Raw genomic sequence first — 22821 nt, forward strand, 5'->3', positions numbered from 1 at the left:
TGTCAATGATACCAACTTTAGAGATGTTCCAAAAATGAGAGGATTGATTGCAAAGGCAATAGTAAGAGTTGGGATAACTCCATGCACATGAAAGGGGGTATTGTTGGTCAATTCTCACCACCTTTCAAGTAGGTTCAAAACCCTTTCAATTCACATCAATCATTTGGTGGTCGTTTGCCATAGAATGTAAAGTCAATTGAGACCATCCACATTTTTGAAGGCAAAATAGATGTAGATGCCCTAGATAATTGACATAACCTAATTTGTTCATACCATGTAGTTAATCATTTCTTTGACTAATCAAAGGTTACAAGTACTCATCTAAAAGTTGCTCACTTAGTGAAGAAATGTTGGAATAACTACCAGAGAACACTTGGATGAATTAAATCACACTTGTAGACTCATGGAATGGTTTCATAACAACCTTCAAAGAAACCTATTACCCTGTTGGCAACTATGATTACTAGTACATTAAGTTCTTTGAGTTGTGCCAAACTTAAGATCAATTGATGAAGGAATTTATAGATACCTTGCATACATTAGCGTCTAAATTGGGTATTTAGGATTAAGAGTAAAGCCTTGTTTTGAAATATAGGTTAGGCTTGAGACTACATATCAAATTAGCTATGGATTTCTTATAGATCTTTTCAATTGGAGAAGGCTATAGATTTTCTTGCAATTTTGAGGCAAAGGCCAAAGTCAAAACCAAGGCAAAAGATTCAAATCTGAAAAAAAGCCTAGGCTAAGGCTTCCAAGCTAAATTCCAAACCGAGGAATGACTCTCAACACCAGTCATAGAAGGAACAACATCTGCTTGATGACTAGAACTATTCCAAGATTGGCAAGTGATGTTTGAATGACAACTCCAGTAGTTGTTCCACTGAAGAACGTTGTGCTCGGAAAAATCTACTTTCATAAATTGAAGTAGTAGGTACAAAAGCTGCAGGATTGGACAAGGGTAAGCAAATTGTTGAATTCAAGACTAGTGTTATGGTCAATACTGGAAACATCTCTACTTCTCTTGCGGACATAGTTGAACTAGAAATATTGTTCCATTCTCAAATGTGGATCAATAGTCAAACAATACACTTCATTGTTGACAGTAGAAATTAGAAGAACCTAATTTCTCTTGAAGTAGTTCGAAGATTGAACTTGTGATTGGTACCTCACTTACAACTATACTCCATTAGATGGTTCATTGCAAGATCTGAGAAATGTATCAGTCAAGAGTGTCAAATGGTGTACGACATCAAGCCTTTTCAAGATATATTCCTTTGTGACATCACTCCTTTAAAGGTATGTGATGTTTTACTTGGGAAACCATATCTTAGCCATCCTCATGCAATCTATGAAGCAAAATGAAGAAATGTTATCCTAGATGTTGGTGATAAGAGATTACATACTGAAACTTTGAAAGTCGTCCCTAAGTCATTTCTTATTAGCACTGGAATGTGTAAGAAGCTAGCTAGTTATAGTAAGAAGTTTGTGCTTTTAATGGTTAGACTTGAGTGTAAGAGTATCCTTGCTACACCATTCATACTGCAATTCCTCCAGAAGCAACATAGACCTCAGAGTTGAATTGCAAGTTGGAAGAATACAAGGATATCTTTTAACCACCAAAGGGAGTGCCTACACATTGTGTGGTAAGGCATATTGTTGATTCGATTCCAGGATTACATCTACCTAATGGCTCCTATTATTGTAGATCATTGCTGGAGAATGAAGTCCCATGTCACATCACAAGTCTTAATTCAATTTGTGGGGTCATGGATTGGTTGTGAAAAAATTGGGTTCCATTTGATGTTTCACCTTCCCTCTTTGTACATTAATGCAAATAGGACATTTTATGTTGTAGCAGATTAGAGGAGAAGAAGGTAGACATCCTGCATTTGTTCTCACAGATGATGTATATAGTACAACTTTTCTGTTACAGTTCTACACATGTTAGTTGTCTTCTTTCATTTTCTTGTTCAATTGCACACTGCATAATTTAACCATCATCCATAAACTGTTTTTCCACACATCCCCCAGTTAATTGAAGTTGTCCACTGGATTCTGTCTTAGGCCCTGGATCAATTTGACCTCTTGAGTGAAAGGAAATTTGTGAACCTGCTAAGTATGGCTAAAGGACTCCATCTACATTGGGGTAATATGATTTTATGAGCCACTAAATGTAGTGTAATTGTAGAAAGCAGTGATGAAAAACTTTGAGATTTTCTAAAAAACTCGTGAGTACTCACGCGCCATTTTTGGCCACGAGTCACTTGCTTCAAAACTCGTGGATGAGTTTTGCCCTAACTCGCCATGAGTTAAATAACTGAAAATCGCAAAAAATCGCGTGTTATCGGGCAAAAAATCGGTGGTTAAAACAAAAAAAAACTTAAACTTGCAAAAACCTAAAAAATTTCACTCATTTCACAGTCCCACGACGGAGGTTTTTAACTATTTACGACACAAAATACACCATGGATAGTGCATGACTCGAATTCTTAGATTTCTAGGGCACAGTCATGTGATTTCGTTAGGGCATGGTCACGAATTCTCCATAATTCATTTGCTAACGGCTAAACAAATCTCCCAAATGCTGCGAGTTGTGGTTGCCAAGGTAACACTCGCTGAGGCTAGGAGTGCACAGAGTGGCCGTCAACGAACCGAGCAAAGGGAAAGTTTTTCAGAGCTATTTTATTTATATATATTATATTAATTTACATTATATTTATTTAATATATTTATTAGCAATATTACTCTTGAATATATTTTGATATATAGTCACATAGTCTACTTTTAAATGTCTTTTTTGTTTTTTAATAATTATTTTTATTTAATTATGTAATTTTAATTTCGATTTTATTTTTTATTTTGAAAAATAAAATAATTGAATGTCTTTAACCTTATTATTTGAAATATTATATCTTTTTATTAAATATCAAATAGATATTTTATAAGTTTGAAAAAATGAAAATAATTGTTATCATATATTAATATCTTTTTAGGATTATACTAATCAATTATCACCATTAATATATATGTAAATGGTATCTAATTTTGATTTATAAATGATGGAAATTGGTTATATGTCGTGCAAATCTAATAATATGTATCTTTTTGAAGACTATTTAAAAATTTATATATATTTGCAAATGTTCGATAAATCTGCCGAGTTATTGCCGATTTTTTCCCCGAGTTTTTGGCAAGTCCGGAGTTTTCAATTTTTTTGGGTCTCTCGAGTCATTGCCGAGTCCGAGTTTTTCAACTATGGTAGAAAGTAATGCAACTGTATATTCTCTCTGTCTACACCATAGTTTACAATACCACTTCTAGGCAAGGCCACTCTAAGACTTGATTAGATTCTAATGTAATGGCATACTCGGAGTTTGAACGTTGCTGAAAAGTTGTGTATAGGATTGGCATATGCACGAGTCCTAGGTAATTCCATCTGTTAATATCCTGCAACTAAAAAATTCAATAGGTTTCATCTTTGAGCCAATGAGAAAATTTCCAAGGATATTGTCATTCTTAGAAAATTTGTTGCATTTGCAAGTGACATATTGGACCATGAATTTTGTTTGAATAATAGTACATAAAGTGGCTGCATTGTTGATGTTGGTCTCTGATGAAAGAGCATACGAGAAATACATTACTGATTACACTAATATAAGGTTTCATTTACTCTCTTGGAAGGGCAGCTTCATTGCGTGTGAAAATCCCACCTATTCATTAAATAATTGTCTGTCAAGGACATGGAGTTGCAATGTTATTGATGGTGTCCATTGATGAGAGAGTATATTGGAGGTAGAAATCATACTCACATTAGGGCTATTTCCTCTTTAAGTGTGGAAGCCACAGTTAATGAGAATTTTTTTCCTGTGTATCGAAGAGCTGTCTATTTTTAACTATTAATAACTGCCCATTTTATACTATATTGTTGTAGTCTGAAAATATCATCTTAGTTAGAGGCTTTATTGAAAATATTCTTCACTTTCTGAATACCAGCCCATTTTGGCAATTAGTGTTAATTGAATTTGACTATTTCCCTCGAAATGAAAGTGGTTCGACTTGTTGCCTATGATTCTTATATTGGCAATATATGTTTATTTCTTTTAGTGGTACAAACATATATAGTGGGACCAATTATTTAACATATATATGTTTATGATTGTTGCATTGGCACTTTATGCTTTTAAGCATATATATTTTATTTCTTTATAGCACTTTGTGCCAATTAAATTTGGTAGTAGTATGTTTTTTTGTTATATTTTCTGATATAAATGTCATTGTGTATTTGAATGTATCATATGCTAAATCATCATTATATTGTGGATGGTGATAGAAACAAGAACAAGAACTTTTGGAAGATGTTTGGGTGCTGCTGCGAGCTGGAAGGTTAAAAGAAGCGTGTGAGCTCTGTCGATCTGCTGGACAGGTTTGTAGGTTTTATTATTTTTCTGGATGGATTCATATTGTGGTTATTCTGATTGATACTTACATTTCTTTTTATATTGCAAGGCATGGAGAGCAGGCATTTTGTGTGGTCCTTGTGGATTTGATCCTTGTCCTTCAGTTGAAGAATTACAGCAAACAGGCAAGAATAGAACATTGCAAGCTATTGAGCTTGAAAGTGGGCTTGGTTATCAACGCAGGCTTTGGAAATGGGCTTCTTTTTGTGCTTCTGAAGTAGGTAGCTTTATGTCAAGAATGTTTAAATAGTTATCCAGAATATAGAAGAGGCAGTAGTGTCACCGATTTTCATTTTCTTGAATTAGCCTTTCACATAATATAATTTTTCAATGTGAAAAAATATTTCTTTTTTCTTGGGATCAATCGAAAATGATTATAATTACTGGAAGTTGTGCAAAATAAAAATGCAAATGGAATTTTTTCAAATAATTTCCTCTATGTTTGTACAATTTACTAGAAAAGAATGCTGGGGAAATATTTTTCATCCTTGTTACTGTCCGTGTGGACACATATGGTAAATGAAAAGGATTGTCTTTCATAGCAAATATTGTATGGTTCAAATTGGTATGTAGGACAAAGGGAGATAATGTTAAAGTTGAAATCACTATGGGACCTAAATTGAAACATGGTTGCTAAAATAAAACATTTTCTGCTATACATAAGCTTTTTTGTAAGCCAGCAAATAGCGCAATGATCTATAACTTATCTTTCTTTAACTATAGTTAAACTCTAATCTAAGAACCTAGTAGTAACTCATCTGCAGCCACATTAGTGTTTTCATCCTCAAATAGATGATGTGTGGGGTAGTATGTAAACTCGGAAGTAGATTTTCTCTATATCTTATTATCTAGAGTGTCTATAGTAACTATTACGAAGCAATTGGTAAAATATTTGCTTAATATTAACAGAGATCAATAGATCTTTATATACAAGAAGAAAGACGTTGTTTCCTTAGGAAACGATCGTGAAGAATAGAAACATTCTATTCTAGCTAACAACTAACTAAGTATTTACAGAATATTACAATAGATAACCATTAACAATAAATAGAAACTATCTATTATCGTAATACCCTCCCTTAATGGTTAATCTATCCACTACACCAAGCTGTCCTTTGAATTTGACAAACTTATCTGGACCAAGTGGCTTGGTGAGAATGTCTGCAGTCTGATCCGCTGTAGGAACATACTATAAGTCTATGACCCTGTCTTCAACCAGCTGCCGTATGTAATGACAATGAACATCTACATGCTTGGTTCGTTCATGGAAGACTGGATTTCGTGCTAACTTGATAACGCCATCGTTATTAACAAACAAGGTGGTCGGTCCTGCTATTGACATCTGCATATCCCCAAGTATCCGACGAAGCCAGACAGCTTCACAACCTGCCTTAACTGCCCCTTTGTATTCGGCCTCTGTAGAGGAGAGAGAAACAACATGCTGCTTCTTACTGGTCCATGTGATGGCACCGGATCCCAAACTAAACACTTATCCAAAAGTTGACTTTTTATCGTCAACAGAGCTGGCCCAATCTGAATCTGTGAATCCACAGAGTCTAGGATTAGAACTCCTAGAGTAGAGAATTCCATAATCAGTAGTGCCCTTCACATAACGAAGCACACACTTTGCGGCTATCCAATGATCAGCCTTGGGAGTTGTCATAAAGCGTGAAATGTAGCTGACTGCGAAGCTAATATTAGGTCTAGTAGCAAAGAGGTAGATGAGACTACCTACTAGTTGCTTGTATGTAGTATCATCAACGGGAGGAGAATCAGTCTGGGCTGATAACTTCAGACCTTTCTCCATAGGTGTAGATGCAGTTTTGCAATCCTGCATACGAACTTGTCTAACAGAGCCCTAGCATATTTAGACTGAGAAATGAATATACCAGAAGGCTGCTGGGGAACCTCAACACCTAGGCAATAATGCATGAGCCCAAGGTCAGTCATGTCAAAAGACTAGCATAAACTCTGTTTGATTCCCTGAATCAAAGATGCCGAATTGTCGGTGATGATCAAATCATCCACATAAATGACCAGAAGGATGATATCACTGTCAATAGTTTTGATGTACAAGTTTGAGTCTGAAGAACTCCTCTTGAAGCTTTGATCACTGAGGTACTTATCTATTTTCATGTACCATTCCCTAGGGGCCTGCTTCAACCATAGAGAGCTTTCGCTAGTTTGAGAACCTGGTGTTCTTTACCTGCAACCTTGAAACCTGGAGGCTGCGTCATGTAGACCTATTCTTGTAGGTCACCATTCAGGAAAGCACTCTTGACGTCCATCTGATGGACCTTCCAGCCAAACTGTGCTGCCATGGCTAGGACTAATTTGATAGTGCTCATCTTTGATGTAGGAGCAAAGGTCTTCTCATAATCAATGCCCTGGCATTGAGAAAAGCCCTTTGCAACTAAGCGAGCTTTGTACTTATCCAAAGTACCATCAGACTTGTATTTGATTTTGTAGACCCATTTGCAGCCAATGGGCTTCTTCCCTGGTGCAAGATTAGAAAGTTCCCAGGTGTGATTCTTCAACAGGCTTTGGTGTTCAGATTGCATAGCCTGTTCCCACTTTGGAATACCTTTGGCCTTAGAGTATGTCTGAGGTTCAAACACACTATGAATGTTGGCCAGTAGAGCAAAATTAACTGTCCCTGCAGGTTTGCTCTTTTTCTGAGCAGTTCTCCCATCGATGAGTTCATCATCCTGAAGATCAGCAAGTGTCTTGGCCCACCATTTAGGCCGGAGAGGAGAAGGACCAACATTAGCATTAGGAGATGGTCTGTGATCAGGTTCCTCATCAAAAGAATCCGGATCAAAATCAGGTGAAGCATCTGCAAATCTGGGTGATCCTGTAGGAGAAGCCGGAGGTGTATGTACAGGAATCACCGGGATAACTGGAGCTACCAGAGCCCTCCCATTAGGTGGACCTAATGGAAGTCTAACTCCCAAATCATGAGCCTTCATAGGCTGGTTTGCTGAATCAGGAACAAGAGAGACAGGCATGAAGGGTCCTCGTTGCTCATCAAAGACTACATCACGACTATACAAGAGACGAGATGTCTCAATGTCGATCAAGCGATAGGCTTTGTGAAGACTACTGTATCCAGTAAGCATAAGTTTCTGGCTCTTGGCATCCAACTTGGTGCGTGAAGCATCAAGGATCCAAACATAAGCAAGGGAGCCGAAAACCTTCAGATGACTGATTTTGGGCTTGTGACTTGACTAGGTCTCTTCCAGAGTCTTGCCTTTGACCGCCACAGTGGGTGACCGGTTCAAAAGGTAGACTGCAGTGTTAATTGCTTCTGCCCAAAACTGCTTCAGAACATGTCTGTGGTTGAGCATGGATCTAGCCATCTCAGTGATTGTTCTGTTCCAACGTTCAACTACACTGTTCTGTTGGGGTGTGTGGGGTGTGGTTAACCGACACTTAATGCCATGAATATAACAAAAGCTAGAGAATTCATTAGAACAAAATTCCCTCCCATTATCTGATCTATGAGCACAAAATTCCCCCACATTATTTGATCTAAGAGCAATAATAGATTTCTCAGACTCTTTTTCAACTAGAGGTTTAAACTTCTAAAATACAGTAAACGCTTCTGATTTCTTTGCAAGAAAATAGACCCACATTTTTCTACTGAAATCATCAACAAACAACAGAAAATACCTGGACCCAAGAACAAAAGGAGTAGCCATAGGGCCGCAGATATCAACATGAACAATCTGAAGTACCTGAGAAGCCCGCCATGAATCGCCACTTTTGAAGGGTGTGTGATGTTGCTTCCCAGCCTAGCATGCATCACAAACTCCAAGCTGTTGAGTCTGAATCTCTGGCAATCCGAGGACAAGCACGTCTCGAGCAAGCTGAGCAAGATAGCGCACATTTAAGTGCCCATATCGTTGATGCCAAAGTGTACTGAGAGAAGACTGCTGAGCAGCCATAGCGAGGTCTTGAGAAACACTAGAATCTGCAAGTTTGAAAAGACCATGATCCTCAAGACCAACTGCAACAACTGACTGGTCTCCCGATCAGTGATGGTGCACTGATGTGAACTGAAGGTGACATCCAACTGTGGAGAGTGTTGCAACATTTGACTGACTGAGAGTAGATTGAGTTCCATCACTGGAACGTGGAAGACATCGAGGAAAATGAGATTCCTCCCAGCAAACTGAATCTGAATGTTGCCTTTGCCGACAACCGTGTATTCTTCCCCGCCATCAAATATAACAGAATCTGAATAAGGCTGGTAGTCAGTGAACCAGTCTCGACGGTGGGTGAAATGACAAGAGGCACCTGAATCAATATACCAGGCAGACGATTTTAGCCATGAAGGCGTAAAAGGTAGATTCTGTCTGCTCAGTGTGCTCTACACTGTTCGCTTTGGGGTGCAAACTAGATTGCTTAGCTTGGGCAGCTAAGCACTTCCGACATTCAACCTTCATGTGACCATACTTGTGGTAGTAGTTGCATTGAATGTTCTTTTTCTTGGAGCCTTTTGATGCAGGAGCAAAGGGTTTCTGCTGAGAAGACTACTGAGAATGAGACTTGCCCTTATCCTTGTGAAAAGAATTAGCAGCAAAGGCTTGTTCTGTGGAGGTGGAGTTGGAACTGCTACCAAACTGCTATGTCCACCGATCTTGCTGAAGCAGAAGTGTGCAACGATCTGTGAACTTCAGATCAACACCAGTAGAAGTGATGTTGAGAGTTTCAATAAAATGCACGTAGGACTTGGGTAAACTTTTAAGGGTGATTACCACAATGTCCTCTTCCTCCATCTTGCGTCCAATGGCAAGCAACTGATCACGGATTTCCGCTCATCCATGACAATAGAAAACAGAGTGTTCTTGAGAAAGAAGGCCTTGCTTTTATCAGAAGTCTCATGTAGGGTTTTGAGATGCGCCCATATCTCGATAGCTGTTTTGCCGAATGGAATCCGAGGGAGCTGATCATCAGCTACGGATAATTTGAGAAGCATCATTGCCTCTCGATTATGCTGGTCATATGCAACCCGAACGTTGAGTAGTACCCATAACCACTTGATCGCTGCTGCGATATTCAAAGATGGTTTGCATCTGTTGCTTCCATGTGCTATAGTTTCGACCATTGAACTTCTGATTTCCCTCGAGCAGAATATTCGTCAGAGATGCCATGGCACGAATTTCTATGAAAAACGTGAAAAACTGAGAAGGTGCGTATTTCGAGGCAAAATGTCGAAGGACCCATAAAAAATGAAGACGCACCCAAAAGAGAGCTTGAAAAACCTAGAAAGAATATGCTGTTAGAATCTGGATCCGCTGGCTCGAATATTGAGGCACCCAGAAAAAACGGACGATAGACCAGTTGAGCTTTCGAAAAACCCACCACGAATTTGTGCTCAGAATTTTTTTCGACTGAATCTGGAGGATCAAAACCCTAACTGAAAGTCAGAAAACGCGGGTTTGACCAAGTTGCAGGTTGCAGAAAAAAAAAAGGCGGGTCTGTATTGCGCCAAAAAATGTCGAAAACCCTCGCTAGATAGATGCAAATAGGAAGAATCCCGTTACACGGGATGAACACAGTTCTTAACAACCTCGAAAAATAGAAGATTTAAAAAAAAAAGGGAAAAAATTCTCCATGAATTTTTGTTTGAAAAACAAAATATTTCCGAAAATCTGAAGCAAAACCAAGAGGCCTGAAAAATCTCAAAAAAGAATTCACAAATTCTTTATTCAGGCTCTGATACCATATTACGAAGTAATTGGTAAAATATTTGCTTAATATTAACAGAGATCAATAGATCTTTATATACAAGAAGAAAGACGATGTTTCCTTAGGAAACGATTGTGAAGAATAGAAACATTTTATTCTAGCTAACAGCTAACTAAGTATTTACAGAATATTACAGTAGATAACCATTAACAATAAATAGAAACTATCTATTATCATAATAGTAACATGTATTTCCAGTTATGCTCTACAGTTACCTTTGAGGGTATCATTGAGACAGTCTTGAGTCACCTTGTATCATTGACTGTTGAATATCATTTGCTTTTGCCAATCTTAAACTTTGCAGTAGAGAATGAAATTCTTCCTAAATAGTAAAGGCCCAGCCTAGGCCTTCCATTTATTTAAATCAATCAGCATCCAACTAATCTAAAATCATTTCCAAATGTTGTAGTTTTCATAAATTCTTTGTGAATGGGAAATTGCCAATTACCATCAGGGGTACTGACAAAACCAGTGTTTTGATTCAAATTGGTAAACAAAACAGGTATAGGAGATTCAAGACCAGTAATATCTGTAATCGATTTAGTTTAGAACATGATTCTTCTACATATTCTGATATATTGAGCATGAAGTCAAACAGGAAACTTGACACCTGCAATCACATGGTTGCTATGAACTATTTTGCCTGCTTCTACAAATCCAAATACTCTTTGCTTGAATTCTTTAGATGTGTGTTATTTAAATGCCAGTGCGGTGCCTGTATCCATGTTGTTGCTGTGAACTACCTGACAAATGAAGTAATTGTAAATCAGAATAAAAGAGTGTTGATAGATACCAAGAGAAATGGAAATGAAATGGTTTTTAAAGGTGCGAGAGCAATAATAATTTAATCTGGTTTTAAAATTCATATTGTTTCTATGAAGTATTTTACTCTTATTATCACAACTAGTTTACAAATTGAAATATGCTGAGCTTGAAAGTAATAGAATAAATGATGTCATAAATTATTGTAGTTAAATTAGAGAAATAGAGGTGAAATTGTTTGTAAAGGTAAGAAGAAAATATTGATTTTATCTGATTCCAACAACCATTTCTTTTCTTATCAAATATCATATAATATACTTTTTAATGCGAAGAGTCATTGTCTTTTAGATCTGATGCTTTAATATATGTGATTGACATTATCTGTCATTGTTCTTTCTTCATCAACTGATCTGAATTATCCTAGAAACTCAGGAATGATGCTGCTGTGAGGGACTTAATGTATTGTAAGCTGCAATTGACAAAACAAGCAAATATGTTTTTGAGAATGTACTAAAGCTGAACAAGATAGCTTTAAAAAAAATTAAAGCTCATATTAACTTAGTGTTGGTTGAAAATTTTGTATGCCTGGGAGGATGTGCAAAATTGTGGTTTCAACCACAGCATGTGAGTATAAAACTCTTAATTTAGGGAAGGCTCCCCCTTTTCTGCTAATACTAATTGAAAACTAATCTAATTTGGATGGTACAACAACCTTTTCTCTTTTTTCAGAAAATATTAAATTCTTCTCTTCCTAGAAAAGAAACAACAATTTTTAAAAGATAAATATAGAAGCTTAAAGTAATGACAAGAAAGGAAATGAAGTTTCCTGAAAGCACAAAGACTTCCGTCACCTCCTCCGGGACAGGAAAACAACAACTAAACACAAAGTCTTGAGTTCCCACTATCCTATCTACCTTTTTCAAAATGATAAAATGAGAATGGTATGCATCATATGGCAGCACAAAGTCTGCTAGTATGATGCACTTTTGAATGGGAATAACCACGAGCACAAAGTCTTGCAACTCTTTTCAACTCTTAACACTAAACTATATTAATTCAATCTTCAATATTTGTAGCACAAAGTCTGCAAGAAATCAGAGTGAAGCTCTTCTCAACTATTTGTACTTCAATCTTAAGGAAATACAAAGAAATATTCCACTATGACACAAGAACACAATGGACATATAAATATAGCTTCAACACAAAGTCTGAAACTCCAAACTCTTTTGATATTACTTGAGGGAAAACAGTTCCCAAGTATAAAGCTCAAAGTCTCTATGATTGCAAATTTTTGCAGAGTTTTCTTGCTTGCTAAAAAGATAAAGATTACAAAGGGCACCCTCGTGTATATATAGGAGAGGGGCTGAGAGCACAATGTGGGATAAGTCTAACTAACTAAGACTTATTCCACAACTAACTAACTATGACTTATTCAAATTATAGTTCTATTGCTAACCAACTTGTAGTTTGTTTACATGTAATAACAATTTACAAGGTTACAAGTGAGAATCCACTTGTAATTAACACTACATGTAATTTGTCAAAAACAAAATGTGTAAAACAAAATGCAAGTGTCATGAGACACTTCCTATTTTTTTCTATCTCTGGACATGAAGGATTGGAATCGGTTGATGGATTTCTGCAACTCATTAGGATCAGGATCTGTTGTATTCCTGTCAACGACAATAGTCTTGATGATAACGTCAAAATACCTTACTGTTGCCTCCCTATGCTCCTTAAGAACAATTTGCATTTTATCAAAGGAAACTTGGTAACTCACAAATTCGTGGATTGAAGCCACAATAAACTGTTTTGATTCTAGTTCCTGACGAAGCCTTGACACTAATTCAGTAAGTATCAAATCTTTAGTGAGCAACTCTCCATCATGACTTAAAATCTTGCAAAATATCTTTTCAAAATTAGAGAGGATATCTTGCTCCACTTCATCACTCATTTCAAGAGTAGCCTTTACATCTTTGATGAGGGGTTTGATAACCAATGATTTGTTTGTCATAAGTTCCTCAAATTCTATGTACCTTTCTTTGCTTGGTATCACCATATCATTGCACAAGATTTCCAACTTGATCTGGTACATCTCATGCTAGATTCTCAAATCTTTCTCAATTGAATCTAGACTTTGGTTAAAAGCCTCTAAGGTTTGATTCACTTTCATCTTCGTTGCTCTTACATTGCTCAATACGTGCAATAGCTTTGTTCACCACTTGAGTGCTTTGATCAATCAGTTGATCTATCCAAGAATCGTCTACCTTGTCCTTCTGAGCAACTTTCTCCTATTGCTTAATAGATTCTTCAAAAGTGGAGGAGATCAAAGGATCAACCTGTTTTGAAGAGTTAGTGATCTTTTGGATCACTCTGATGAGCTGTGAATTCTTTTCTTTGAGCTCATTTTTCTTTGCCAGGAGCTCATCATAACTTTGGACCAGTGAAGCCACTGAATCCTGAGCATCATGCATAATTCCAGCATGCATCTGTTTTCCAAGTTCTACTCTTGTAAGCCTATAATCTGACAACTGCATTCCTTCTAGCGGTTTCTCAACTAAAGGATCTGCCACTTCTGCATATTTCATTTTATTATTATCCACTACCACCCGTGAAACTGTCTTTGCCTTTTCAGGAGCCCTTGGCTTAGGTCTTCTCAGCTACTGGAAATCAAATATGCCATGAGATATCTCTTGCTTCTTCCTCTTGGTAGTGATTGAACTCAACCACGAAGGTAGTTCGAATGAGTTCATATCTCAAACAACAATTGTGGTTGGGGAAGAAACAGGCTCCGCCTGTACCACAATTGTCACTGTAGGAGAAGTCTCTGTTTGGATAGTTACGAGCGTTTGTTCAAGTGGCAAATCATGACTACTTCAGTCATGATTTTGTTAAAACTTATGGTAGAAGTATCAACCTCAGGAAGAGATATGTTAGACAAGATGGCATATGAGGGATTTCCATCAAAGACATTCTCCAAGCCATCCTAAGAAGCCTCAACAGGTACTTCTACACTAGTACAAACATATGTGCTTAGTTCAACAGGATCTATATGATCTGTGGAGAAATAGTCCACATCTGTGTCAATTGGAGACATGGGTACATTCAATGACAACTAGGGAAGTGAGTGAGGAGAACCTGAGTCTATAGTAGGAGGGGATCCTACTGTACTTTCTTCATGCTCTTTGCCTTCCAAGTCAATAACATGAATCTGCACCTGTGGTTTCTCCTTCCCCTTCAGTGATATGTCTGGTGGAGGAATGACCAAAGACTTGCTGACCCTCAGCTTGATTCTAGTGCCTGAAGAAGAAGCACCTTCTTTGGACTTGAGTCCGACCTCACATCTATGCCCAACTGGTCCAGCTGAATCACCTTCTGCTCCAACCTTAATCTTGATGATCTTGACACTATTATTCTTCAGCCAAGCATTGGCGTTGGCAAGGATAGCTTAAAACTTGTCAAAAATAGAAATACACCCGTTTTGTAACCATTGAGGAGAAGAGGAGCTTCTGCAACTCTCTACTCTGTATATTCCGGGTCAAGAATTTCCCCGTCATCTACCATTCCTTCTGGGATCTTGGTTAGATCCAAATCTACAATTTGCTCCAAGGTGAGCCTGCTGTAATCCATTCTCTTTATGTCTTCTTTTGTGTGAAGATCAGCCCATACGTCGTCGAGGCGATGAACACGAGTAAAGGCTCTCTTGATTTTGTCCTTCATCCCTTCATAATCAAAATCTTTCCTTTCTTTGAGCTTCCTCAACTTGATTTCTTGAAGTTCAGTCTCCATTGCCTTGTCTCTTGCTGAGGTGGTCAAGGAATACAGACCAATCTGCAATGGATTGTGAGAGGAAATATTAATACCTTGTTTATGATTGACTAATTGGAGTGCATGAACTGTCAACAGTTGTCTAGCCAACTCCATCAGAATGATCTTATCGGTGGGATATCTGGGTAGCATGTATGGCTGACCTTCAAAACATCCAACTCTCATGCAGGTGAAAGTTGGGAACTGCAAGAACAAATATCCATAGTCATTCACCTTCCTCCATGCTGACTTTGACACTCTCTTGTTCTTGAATGTTTTGTCAAATAAGCACAGGAAATGGCCAAAGAAAGCATCTTGCACTCTTCTGTAATGAATTCTACTAGGCCTCAGAGTGAGTTGCTCATAAAACCTCCATACTGGTACCCGTGATCTGTCACCTTTGATAGAAAGACCATGAAACTGTCTAAGCGACGTTGCTATGCCCACCAAGTATGAATTCATGTAAAAGGTGAGGGTAGTTGGGACTTGTGATAGCTGCTCACATAGGTTGTCACTGATAACTTCATCCTAGAAGATGTGAGATTGCCCTTTTCAAATTACTACAATGTACTTGTACATCCATATCTCGTACACATTGGAGTGCTTCAATCCGATTATTTTGCTGAGAAGTGTGATCATATCACTGACTTTTGCAATGAAATTAGATCGATACAACTTGGGACATTGTAATGTCCTTGTTTTAGCTCGTTCCTATTCTTGAGTGATTAGCCTATCATCCTGACCCTCGTAGGCTAATAATTCTGGATAGAGGGTCTTCTGAGGTAGAGGCTTGGTTAATGGAGGTTCTTGTCTTCTCCAAAATTCGGTTTGTTCCAGTTTGGTCTTCGTTTGACTCAAATTGGACTTCGTTTGGGCTTAGTTTCATATACTCACTATTTATAGTAAGTCAATGGATGTTAGAGGGATCCTTACTATTTTTAGTAAGGTGGTTGGATGCGCAGTGGATGCAGTGGGTTACCTCCTAGACCAGACGGAATTGAATTATATGCATTATTGTGGAAGTTCTGGCATTTTTATTATTATTAAAGTTGTACTTTAATAATAATAATTAATTAATTACTTTAAAAATGCACATTATTTAAATATCTAATTGACTTTATTATGAGGGGGTTATTTAATGAATTATGAAGTCAATTATTTAAAGTGCATTTAAGTTATATTGGGGGCCCACTTTAAGAGGTGATATATTAAATGCTTTAAAAGTATACTTTATTATAAGTGATAAAGTGTTATTTAAAGGGAGATTAAGTGTTAATAAAGTATACTTTATATTGTGCACCAAATGGAGGGAAAAATAAATGAAATTAAAGTGAAATTGAATGAGATGAAGCCAAATGCAAATTAAATATTATATAAAGGCATTTGAAAAGGGATTTCATTCATTCTATGAGCAATTGATAACTTGACATTTATGATTTCTTGGCATTTGGAGAAGGCAAACCCAAGGGTTCCTGCATTTCTGCAAATCAGGGCATTGGTGAACGTAGTATCTTCATTGTGACATCTACCTGAGGTGGTGAAAGATCTTCTGAGGGTTGCTTTTGAGTTGGCTGTAACCAGCAGTCAAATTTGTGGATATTGGAGGTCATTTTTGGAATAAATTGGAGATGTCTCAAGGCTGCAATTATTAATTCTAAGGACTGATATACTACAGGAAGGGCGGCATGCATAGAGGGCACAATTTCATCAAATATTGCGAAGTTGCATCAGCATCAGGGGTTGCAACATTATTACAGAGGCAATCTATTTGCACATCAGGTTCCTTATTGTTTATTTGCATTGTCATATCGATCTATGCGTTGTTGCTGTTGATGCACATTTTATCAGATTAGTGAGGGTATTTACATTGTGAGGCAAGAGTCTTGGCATTGAATATTGGACAAGTGAAATCATCATATGCATTGTGCATTCCCTCTTGTATTTGGTTTAGCATAGAATGAAGGTGGCACAAAGTTGCATGCCATTTGTTTGTCAAAATGCTTAATTGCTGCATATTGGTTATCTTAAGATGCATGAGAAGTGTTTGTTAGAATGTCCATTTGCAGTAGGTGCACATTTTACATGTAGAAGTCATATGTGTGATTTCAAAAGACAAAAGGGTTGCATTTGCATTTTAGCTCTTGGCCTAGAAGTTTTAGTAATCAATTGCAAGTATTTAAACTTTATTTGAAACCATTCCAAGTAAGCAAAAGCAATCTGAAAATAAAAGACAGCAAAATAGAGGTTTCATGACAACTATTTGAAAATATTCCTTGAGGTTCAAGTCAGCAATTAGAGATCAGATTTAGCAAAACCAAGGAAAGCTGCATAACACGCAGAGTTATACTAGCGTTCTAAAACTGCATAACATACAAGTTATTCAGTCTGAAATCTAGAACAGCAGTTTATTAGACAATTGTTTGTTAATATTCCCCACACTTTCAGTCATACAACAGGAGGAGATATTACAGACATCTTGTGAAACCAGTCTTAGGAGTCTTGAGCCATTTAGAGTTGATATGTCTAATGCAGTCCGACCTTCTCTGATTATAATGATCTAGAGCACTCTTCATAGAGATGTCTACATAGAAAGGGGCAACAAGAACTTTGAAGATCTTGTCGATAGTCTCTGCATCTAACCTGACTATGGCATTGCCATCGTCATCTTTGATTGTCCTAGAGCCGCTGTCAAAGTGAGCAGCGCCTACAAGCATAAATTCCGGCCCCAAGGCAGCCACTGGGAAAGTGGAAACCAAATGAATATGACTATTTAGGAGAAATTGCATGCCATGAGTCAGTGATCCCTCTGCCCTTTTTCAGAAACTCAGACATAGCAACATGTCCGATCTCTGTGTCCCTAATCTCATCAATGAGAGAAACCACTTGAGTAGGAGCGATCTCATTATGATATTTATTATATTTGTATTTCATCTTCTTGTTGGAAGGAGATGTTGACTCTTCTATCATTGAATAGGAATCTGCAACACTGTGATGAAAATTCAAAAGAGAGTAAGAACATCTTCAGCAGCTATTGGGATTCCATGATGCCAAAAATTTGAAAACCCAATGCTCACACCAAAACTTGCATGGGTTTTTATCATGAGATAATTGGGACCAACACAAAGATGCTTTTTGGATAAACTTTGGATAGCGACAAGAGTGAAATTCGGATCTCAGAGGGTCAATTGCAAGTAGAATGGAAGCAAGGAAACCTTCACAACTCGCACTTGTAATTGGGTCTTCAAGACCCGACTACAAGTGTGAGTATATTGCTTGAAAAGTGAGTGGTAATGGATGCTTGCAATTGGGTCTTCAAGACCCGATTGCATATGAATAGCATGCAATGTAACTTTTTGGGAGCACTTTGAGTGTGAATAGATATGATGCATGATAAGAAAAATCATAGTTTTGCACTTGAACTCGGATCATGGGGATTTGATAGCAAGTAAGCGAGTCTAACACATTTGGAAACTACTTGCAACTGGGTTTGTAAGGCCCGATTGCAAGTGATATCTTGTAACTGCAAAAGGGGAAGATTATAAACTTGTAACACATAACAAGAGACATAAGTTTACTTGTAATCAGGCCCCTAGGACCCAATTGCAACTAAACATAAGTGAGACACAATGAACTTGCAATCATATCCAAAGAAACCTGATGGCAACTTAAGGCAAAACCCGAGGAAAATATAATAATGAGCACTTGTAATCGGGTCTCTAGGACCCGACTGCAAGTGAACATTTTACTATTGCCAGAAGAAGATCAAACTTGCAATCGGGTTTGTAAGACCCGATTACAAATGCTCATCACTTGAAATCGATTAAGCTAATGAATGCTTTTGAAAGGCGATTTAATAAGAAACCTGCAGCTAACTTGTAAAAGCCCGATTATGAGCATGAATGGAAGATTGAGAGCCACACACATATGAACTAGGAAATACTTGGAGCGAAAATTATGAACAAATACGAGCTTGCAATCGGGTCAAAAAAACAATGAATGCAAGCTTCAAACACTTTAAAGTTAGAAGAAAACCTATGAATGTGGGCAAAAAGCGGCTATGCACAAGGTAAGATGTCATAGATTTCAAAGACCATTAGCAATCAAAAACAAACTAAGGGAAGGAAAAACACAAGAAGCATCTCACGAACATGAAGGAAAAGAAATGCAAATGCCAATAAAGAAAAACTCTTATCTCAAAAATGGAAAGGAAATGCAGTGACCCGATCAAAACCTTTCATGCAACCAAGAGAACACAATGATTCTGCTCCAAAGCACATATAAAGGAAGGAAGAAGAGTCCTTGCCAATGACAAAAACAAACCGATTCTCCTTACTTCACGTGGATTATGAGGCAAGAAAGGTTCAGGTTTCAAAACACCCAAAACAAGAATCAAAGAAAGAAAAGAAAACGCTCGTCGTTGATATTGAAAAATTCACCTGTAATCGGGTATTTCAAACCCGATTAAAAGTAAAGTAAAAGATATGAAAAAAGACTTCTTGTAGATGGGTCTTTAATCCCCGACAACAAGTCATTGTGAAATAAAGAAAACATTCAAAACTTCACTTTGAAGAAATAATTTGTTTGTTGATTTTGTCGAGGTGGCCTCCATCTTCATTTGCTTCATTCACACTTGTAATTATCCCGAGGTACCAACAAGTACAGTATACTAACACATTAACGTTTGAGCATTGACTTAAAAGAAATACGTGTTCACAATATTGGCCTCACAAACATGCTCTCTAATTGCATCTATATTTGTCAATCATTCTTAAATTTCATAACACATCTTTTCATAATGGGGAGGCTCGCATGATGGCATGATTGATTCTTTGCGTTCATACGTTGTGGATTCCATCAATCATGTTTCGAAGAATATTACTATTCATGTGATTGAAGTATGTGCCAACATCTTCCACTGAATAAGACACACACAAAATGGTTCGAGAGTCCTTCATTAAAAGATCTTGATAGCTCTACTGCAAAATGCATTTTACCCGAGTCATGTTTCAACATTTTGCATTGCATGCCTGCATGAGCATTCCCGTCTGTAACTTCTTAGGAAATCCTGAATTCTATTATGCTTTGTGGACTTTCATACTACGTGAGAAACTGGCAAAGGTTGTGACGTGTTTTTTTTTTATCCCGTTGATCGGGTTTAAGCAATTGAAGTTGATCTACAACCATCAGCACCTAAAGCAGATCCATTTCCAGTCCCAAATCGGGATGCAGTTCCATATCCATAAGATCCAATGCCAGTAGATGCAACCCCTACTATTCTATGGCTGTTCCACCAAGTCGAAGCCATTCATCCAAGATGCTCACTGAAAGCCACAGCTCAATCGTACACTACAGGAGATTCATACACTGCCGTTGCAGTAACCACCTACAACCCTGCAATTCTATGGATCCCGATCTGTCCATTTTATGTACCCATTTACTTGGTGGAGTCTCTCTTGGATATTCTGGAATTAATTGGGTTTGTTTATCCATAAATAAAGCTTTATTATTGTTCCTCAATAATATGATAGGCCCTTGTGGAAATTGAAAGACTTGTTCTTGCGGAAATCGCCTCATTCTTATTATCCTGAATTGGCCATGACTTGCATTACTGAGGCAAATCGTCAAACCTTTCACTTGCCTTGTGTCTAAGATTCCACATTATAATTTGTATTATACGCAAACATTTCTCGTGCAATGTCTATACTTTCATATTTGCAGCTGCCAAATTTTGTCAAACATGTCATGTCGTGAGATGACATCAATTTGAGGCGTTCAATCGAACAATTTGCATGCGAGCCGATATGCTTTGATGGATGTCAAAACCCTGTTTCAAATTTGTTGTTTTTTAACAAATCCATTTTGCGGATATCCTGCAATCATGTCGTGATTGTGCACTTGTGAAATCACATTTCTATGAAGTATGATTTAAATGCCTTTGCTATGATTTAAATGCCTTTGCTATGCTGCCACATTTTTGCATGCATGACTACATGAGACTGCTGGAAATCGTATTTGCTTGGAAGATTCCAAAGTGTTTTTAACAGATTTGTCAAACACATTGTGCATATGCGGCAATCATTACATGCAATGGGAGGACACCGTTTGAGGTATTATACTAAGCAACGACCATGTGGCGCATTATCTATGCCTCCACATTCTGCATACATGTCAGACGCTTCACATCTTGCCTTCCATTCTGTCAAACAAATAACGCGAGCTGCTTCCATGAGTACCAGAGGCTGCGATTATAACCATTTTTTAACAGATCTTCATTTGTTAATTGCGCAATTTGTGGTTTGCACCTGCCAATATATTGCTTTAGAGCATTCTGTTGAACAGTTTACTAAACGTCTATGCTTTATGAGCTGCTATCTCACAGTTTGCAGCATCATCCCCCATAGCCGTTGCAACTACGACATCGAACAAAAATCCTCTATCTTCTGCGATTATTGCATGTAAACAAATCCATTTTGTGGATATCCAGCATTCATCACATTTCATGAGACCACATTTTTGCGATTATCGCATGCCATGAGACAACGTTTCTTTGAGGAATTCTGTCAAATTGTTCACGTGCGTTGTCTATGCTTTCCCTATTGCGTTTCACGTGATATTCTGCTATTGCTAAATGCTGACGGTTGTTGTTTGAGTGCCATGAGTGCCAGCGGCTAGGGAACTGGATCTCAATCTCCCTCTCGACACATTGAAAGGTAGGTGTTTTGAAACTACTGTGTCCCCTACCTCGCAATCACAAAGACCATTCTGCTTAGAACTCAACATACGGGACATTTCTGTTAGCGACCCACACCTCGAACCACCTTAGAACTGTAGTAACCTTCTATCCTCCGATGGATCCAATTGAGGATAGATAAGTTATGGGCGGCGGCTTCATTCGCTACTACTAGCTCATTATTAGGCTGGGAGGGCCCTTAGTACATTTTTGGGGCGGAAGGAAGTGACAATTCTCTTGCTGTTTAGTGTCTCCCTCCTCGAACTAACCTCCCATGTGCATTGGACTCTTGGTTCCGAACCTTGAGCGAGCTACGCCCTGGACTTACAACAGTTACTTTCTCGAGCGAACAAAGATTGGGAGAAAGGGCTAACCAAAGCCATTCACAATGTTAAAGTGCCTAGTCCATGCCGCCACATTCTGCCTGAGTATCCTGTGAAACAAATCATGTGCGTTGCCATGCGTGGAATTCATGAGACCACATTTCTTTGAGGAAATTCGCCAAATAGTTGAGATGCGTGCCTGTACTCCCACGTTGCCTGTAACTTGACATGGAATTAGTTAAACAGTTCACATGTGCTGTCAAGTATTTGCAATGTTGAAAGGCATGGTTGTGCAATAAAATTCCGCCTGCCTGGAGATCAATATATTGCCAGTAATGGTGAGAACATTTTCAATAACTCCATTGTGTGCATGAACTACGAGTTTGACAGCCCTAAGATGGCATCTCTGCGACGCACTATGTCAAACGGTTTGTAGCTTGTCTATGCCTTCCATATTTCGCATACATATTTACATTTCATGGCATGTGATTGCTTCCTTAATCTGCAACTATGTTCTCCCAGTGTAACTGCAACTTGACATCTGATGAACTCCCTCTCTTCTTCAATTCATTTTGAATGCTGATAACCTTGTTTGCAGTCTCCCTTTACTTGTTTTTTTTTTAAATTCTTTCTTTGATAAAATCTATTAGAGGTTAAGAATGCTCAAAAACTGAGCATTTCTAACCTTCTTGATAAAGTGGGGGCCGCAAGGTTAAGAAATGAGGTTAGAAATGCTTAATTTTTGAGCATTCCTAACCTTTTTGTGATAGGTTAGAAATATGGGTTAGAAATGCTCAAAAACTGAGCATTTCTAACCTTCTTGACAAAAGGTTGAAAAATGAGGTTAAGAATGCTAAAAAACTGAGCATTTCTAACCTTCCGCTTCAATGAACAATCGAGTACATCTTGGAAACCATTGGCCACTGAGAGAAAACAAGGAAGAGTGCAACCAACGCTTTTGAACAGCTTTTTAAGCACAAACAACCAG

At 37.8% G+C, this 22821-nt stretch overlaps 1 protein-coding gene across 1 annotated transcript in view; it reads left to right on the forward strand.

Annotated features, from left to right (window-relative positions):
• Nucleotides 1–22821, forward strand: part of LOC131039025 (nuclear pore complex protein NUP107) — a 260469-nt gene that overhangs the window by 136459 nt on the left and 101189 nt on the right. Inside the window, exons 8-9 of the mRNA XM_057971667.2 lie at nt 4331–4423; nt 4507–4674. Of these exons, the coding sequence (XP_057827650.1) occupies nt 4331–4423; nt 4507–4674 (261 nt within the window). The remainder of the gene's footprint in view (nt 1–4330; nt 4424–4506; nt 4675–22821) is intronic.

The sequence above is a fragment of the Cryptomeria japonica genome, chromosome 6 (genome assembly GCF_030272615.1).
Source record: "Cryptomeria japonica chromosome 6, Sugi_1.0, whole genome shotgun sequence".
Taxonomy (NCBI): Eukaryota; Viridiplantae; Streptophyta; class Pinopsida; order Cupressales; family Cupressaceae; genus Cryptomeria; species Cryptomeria japonica.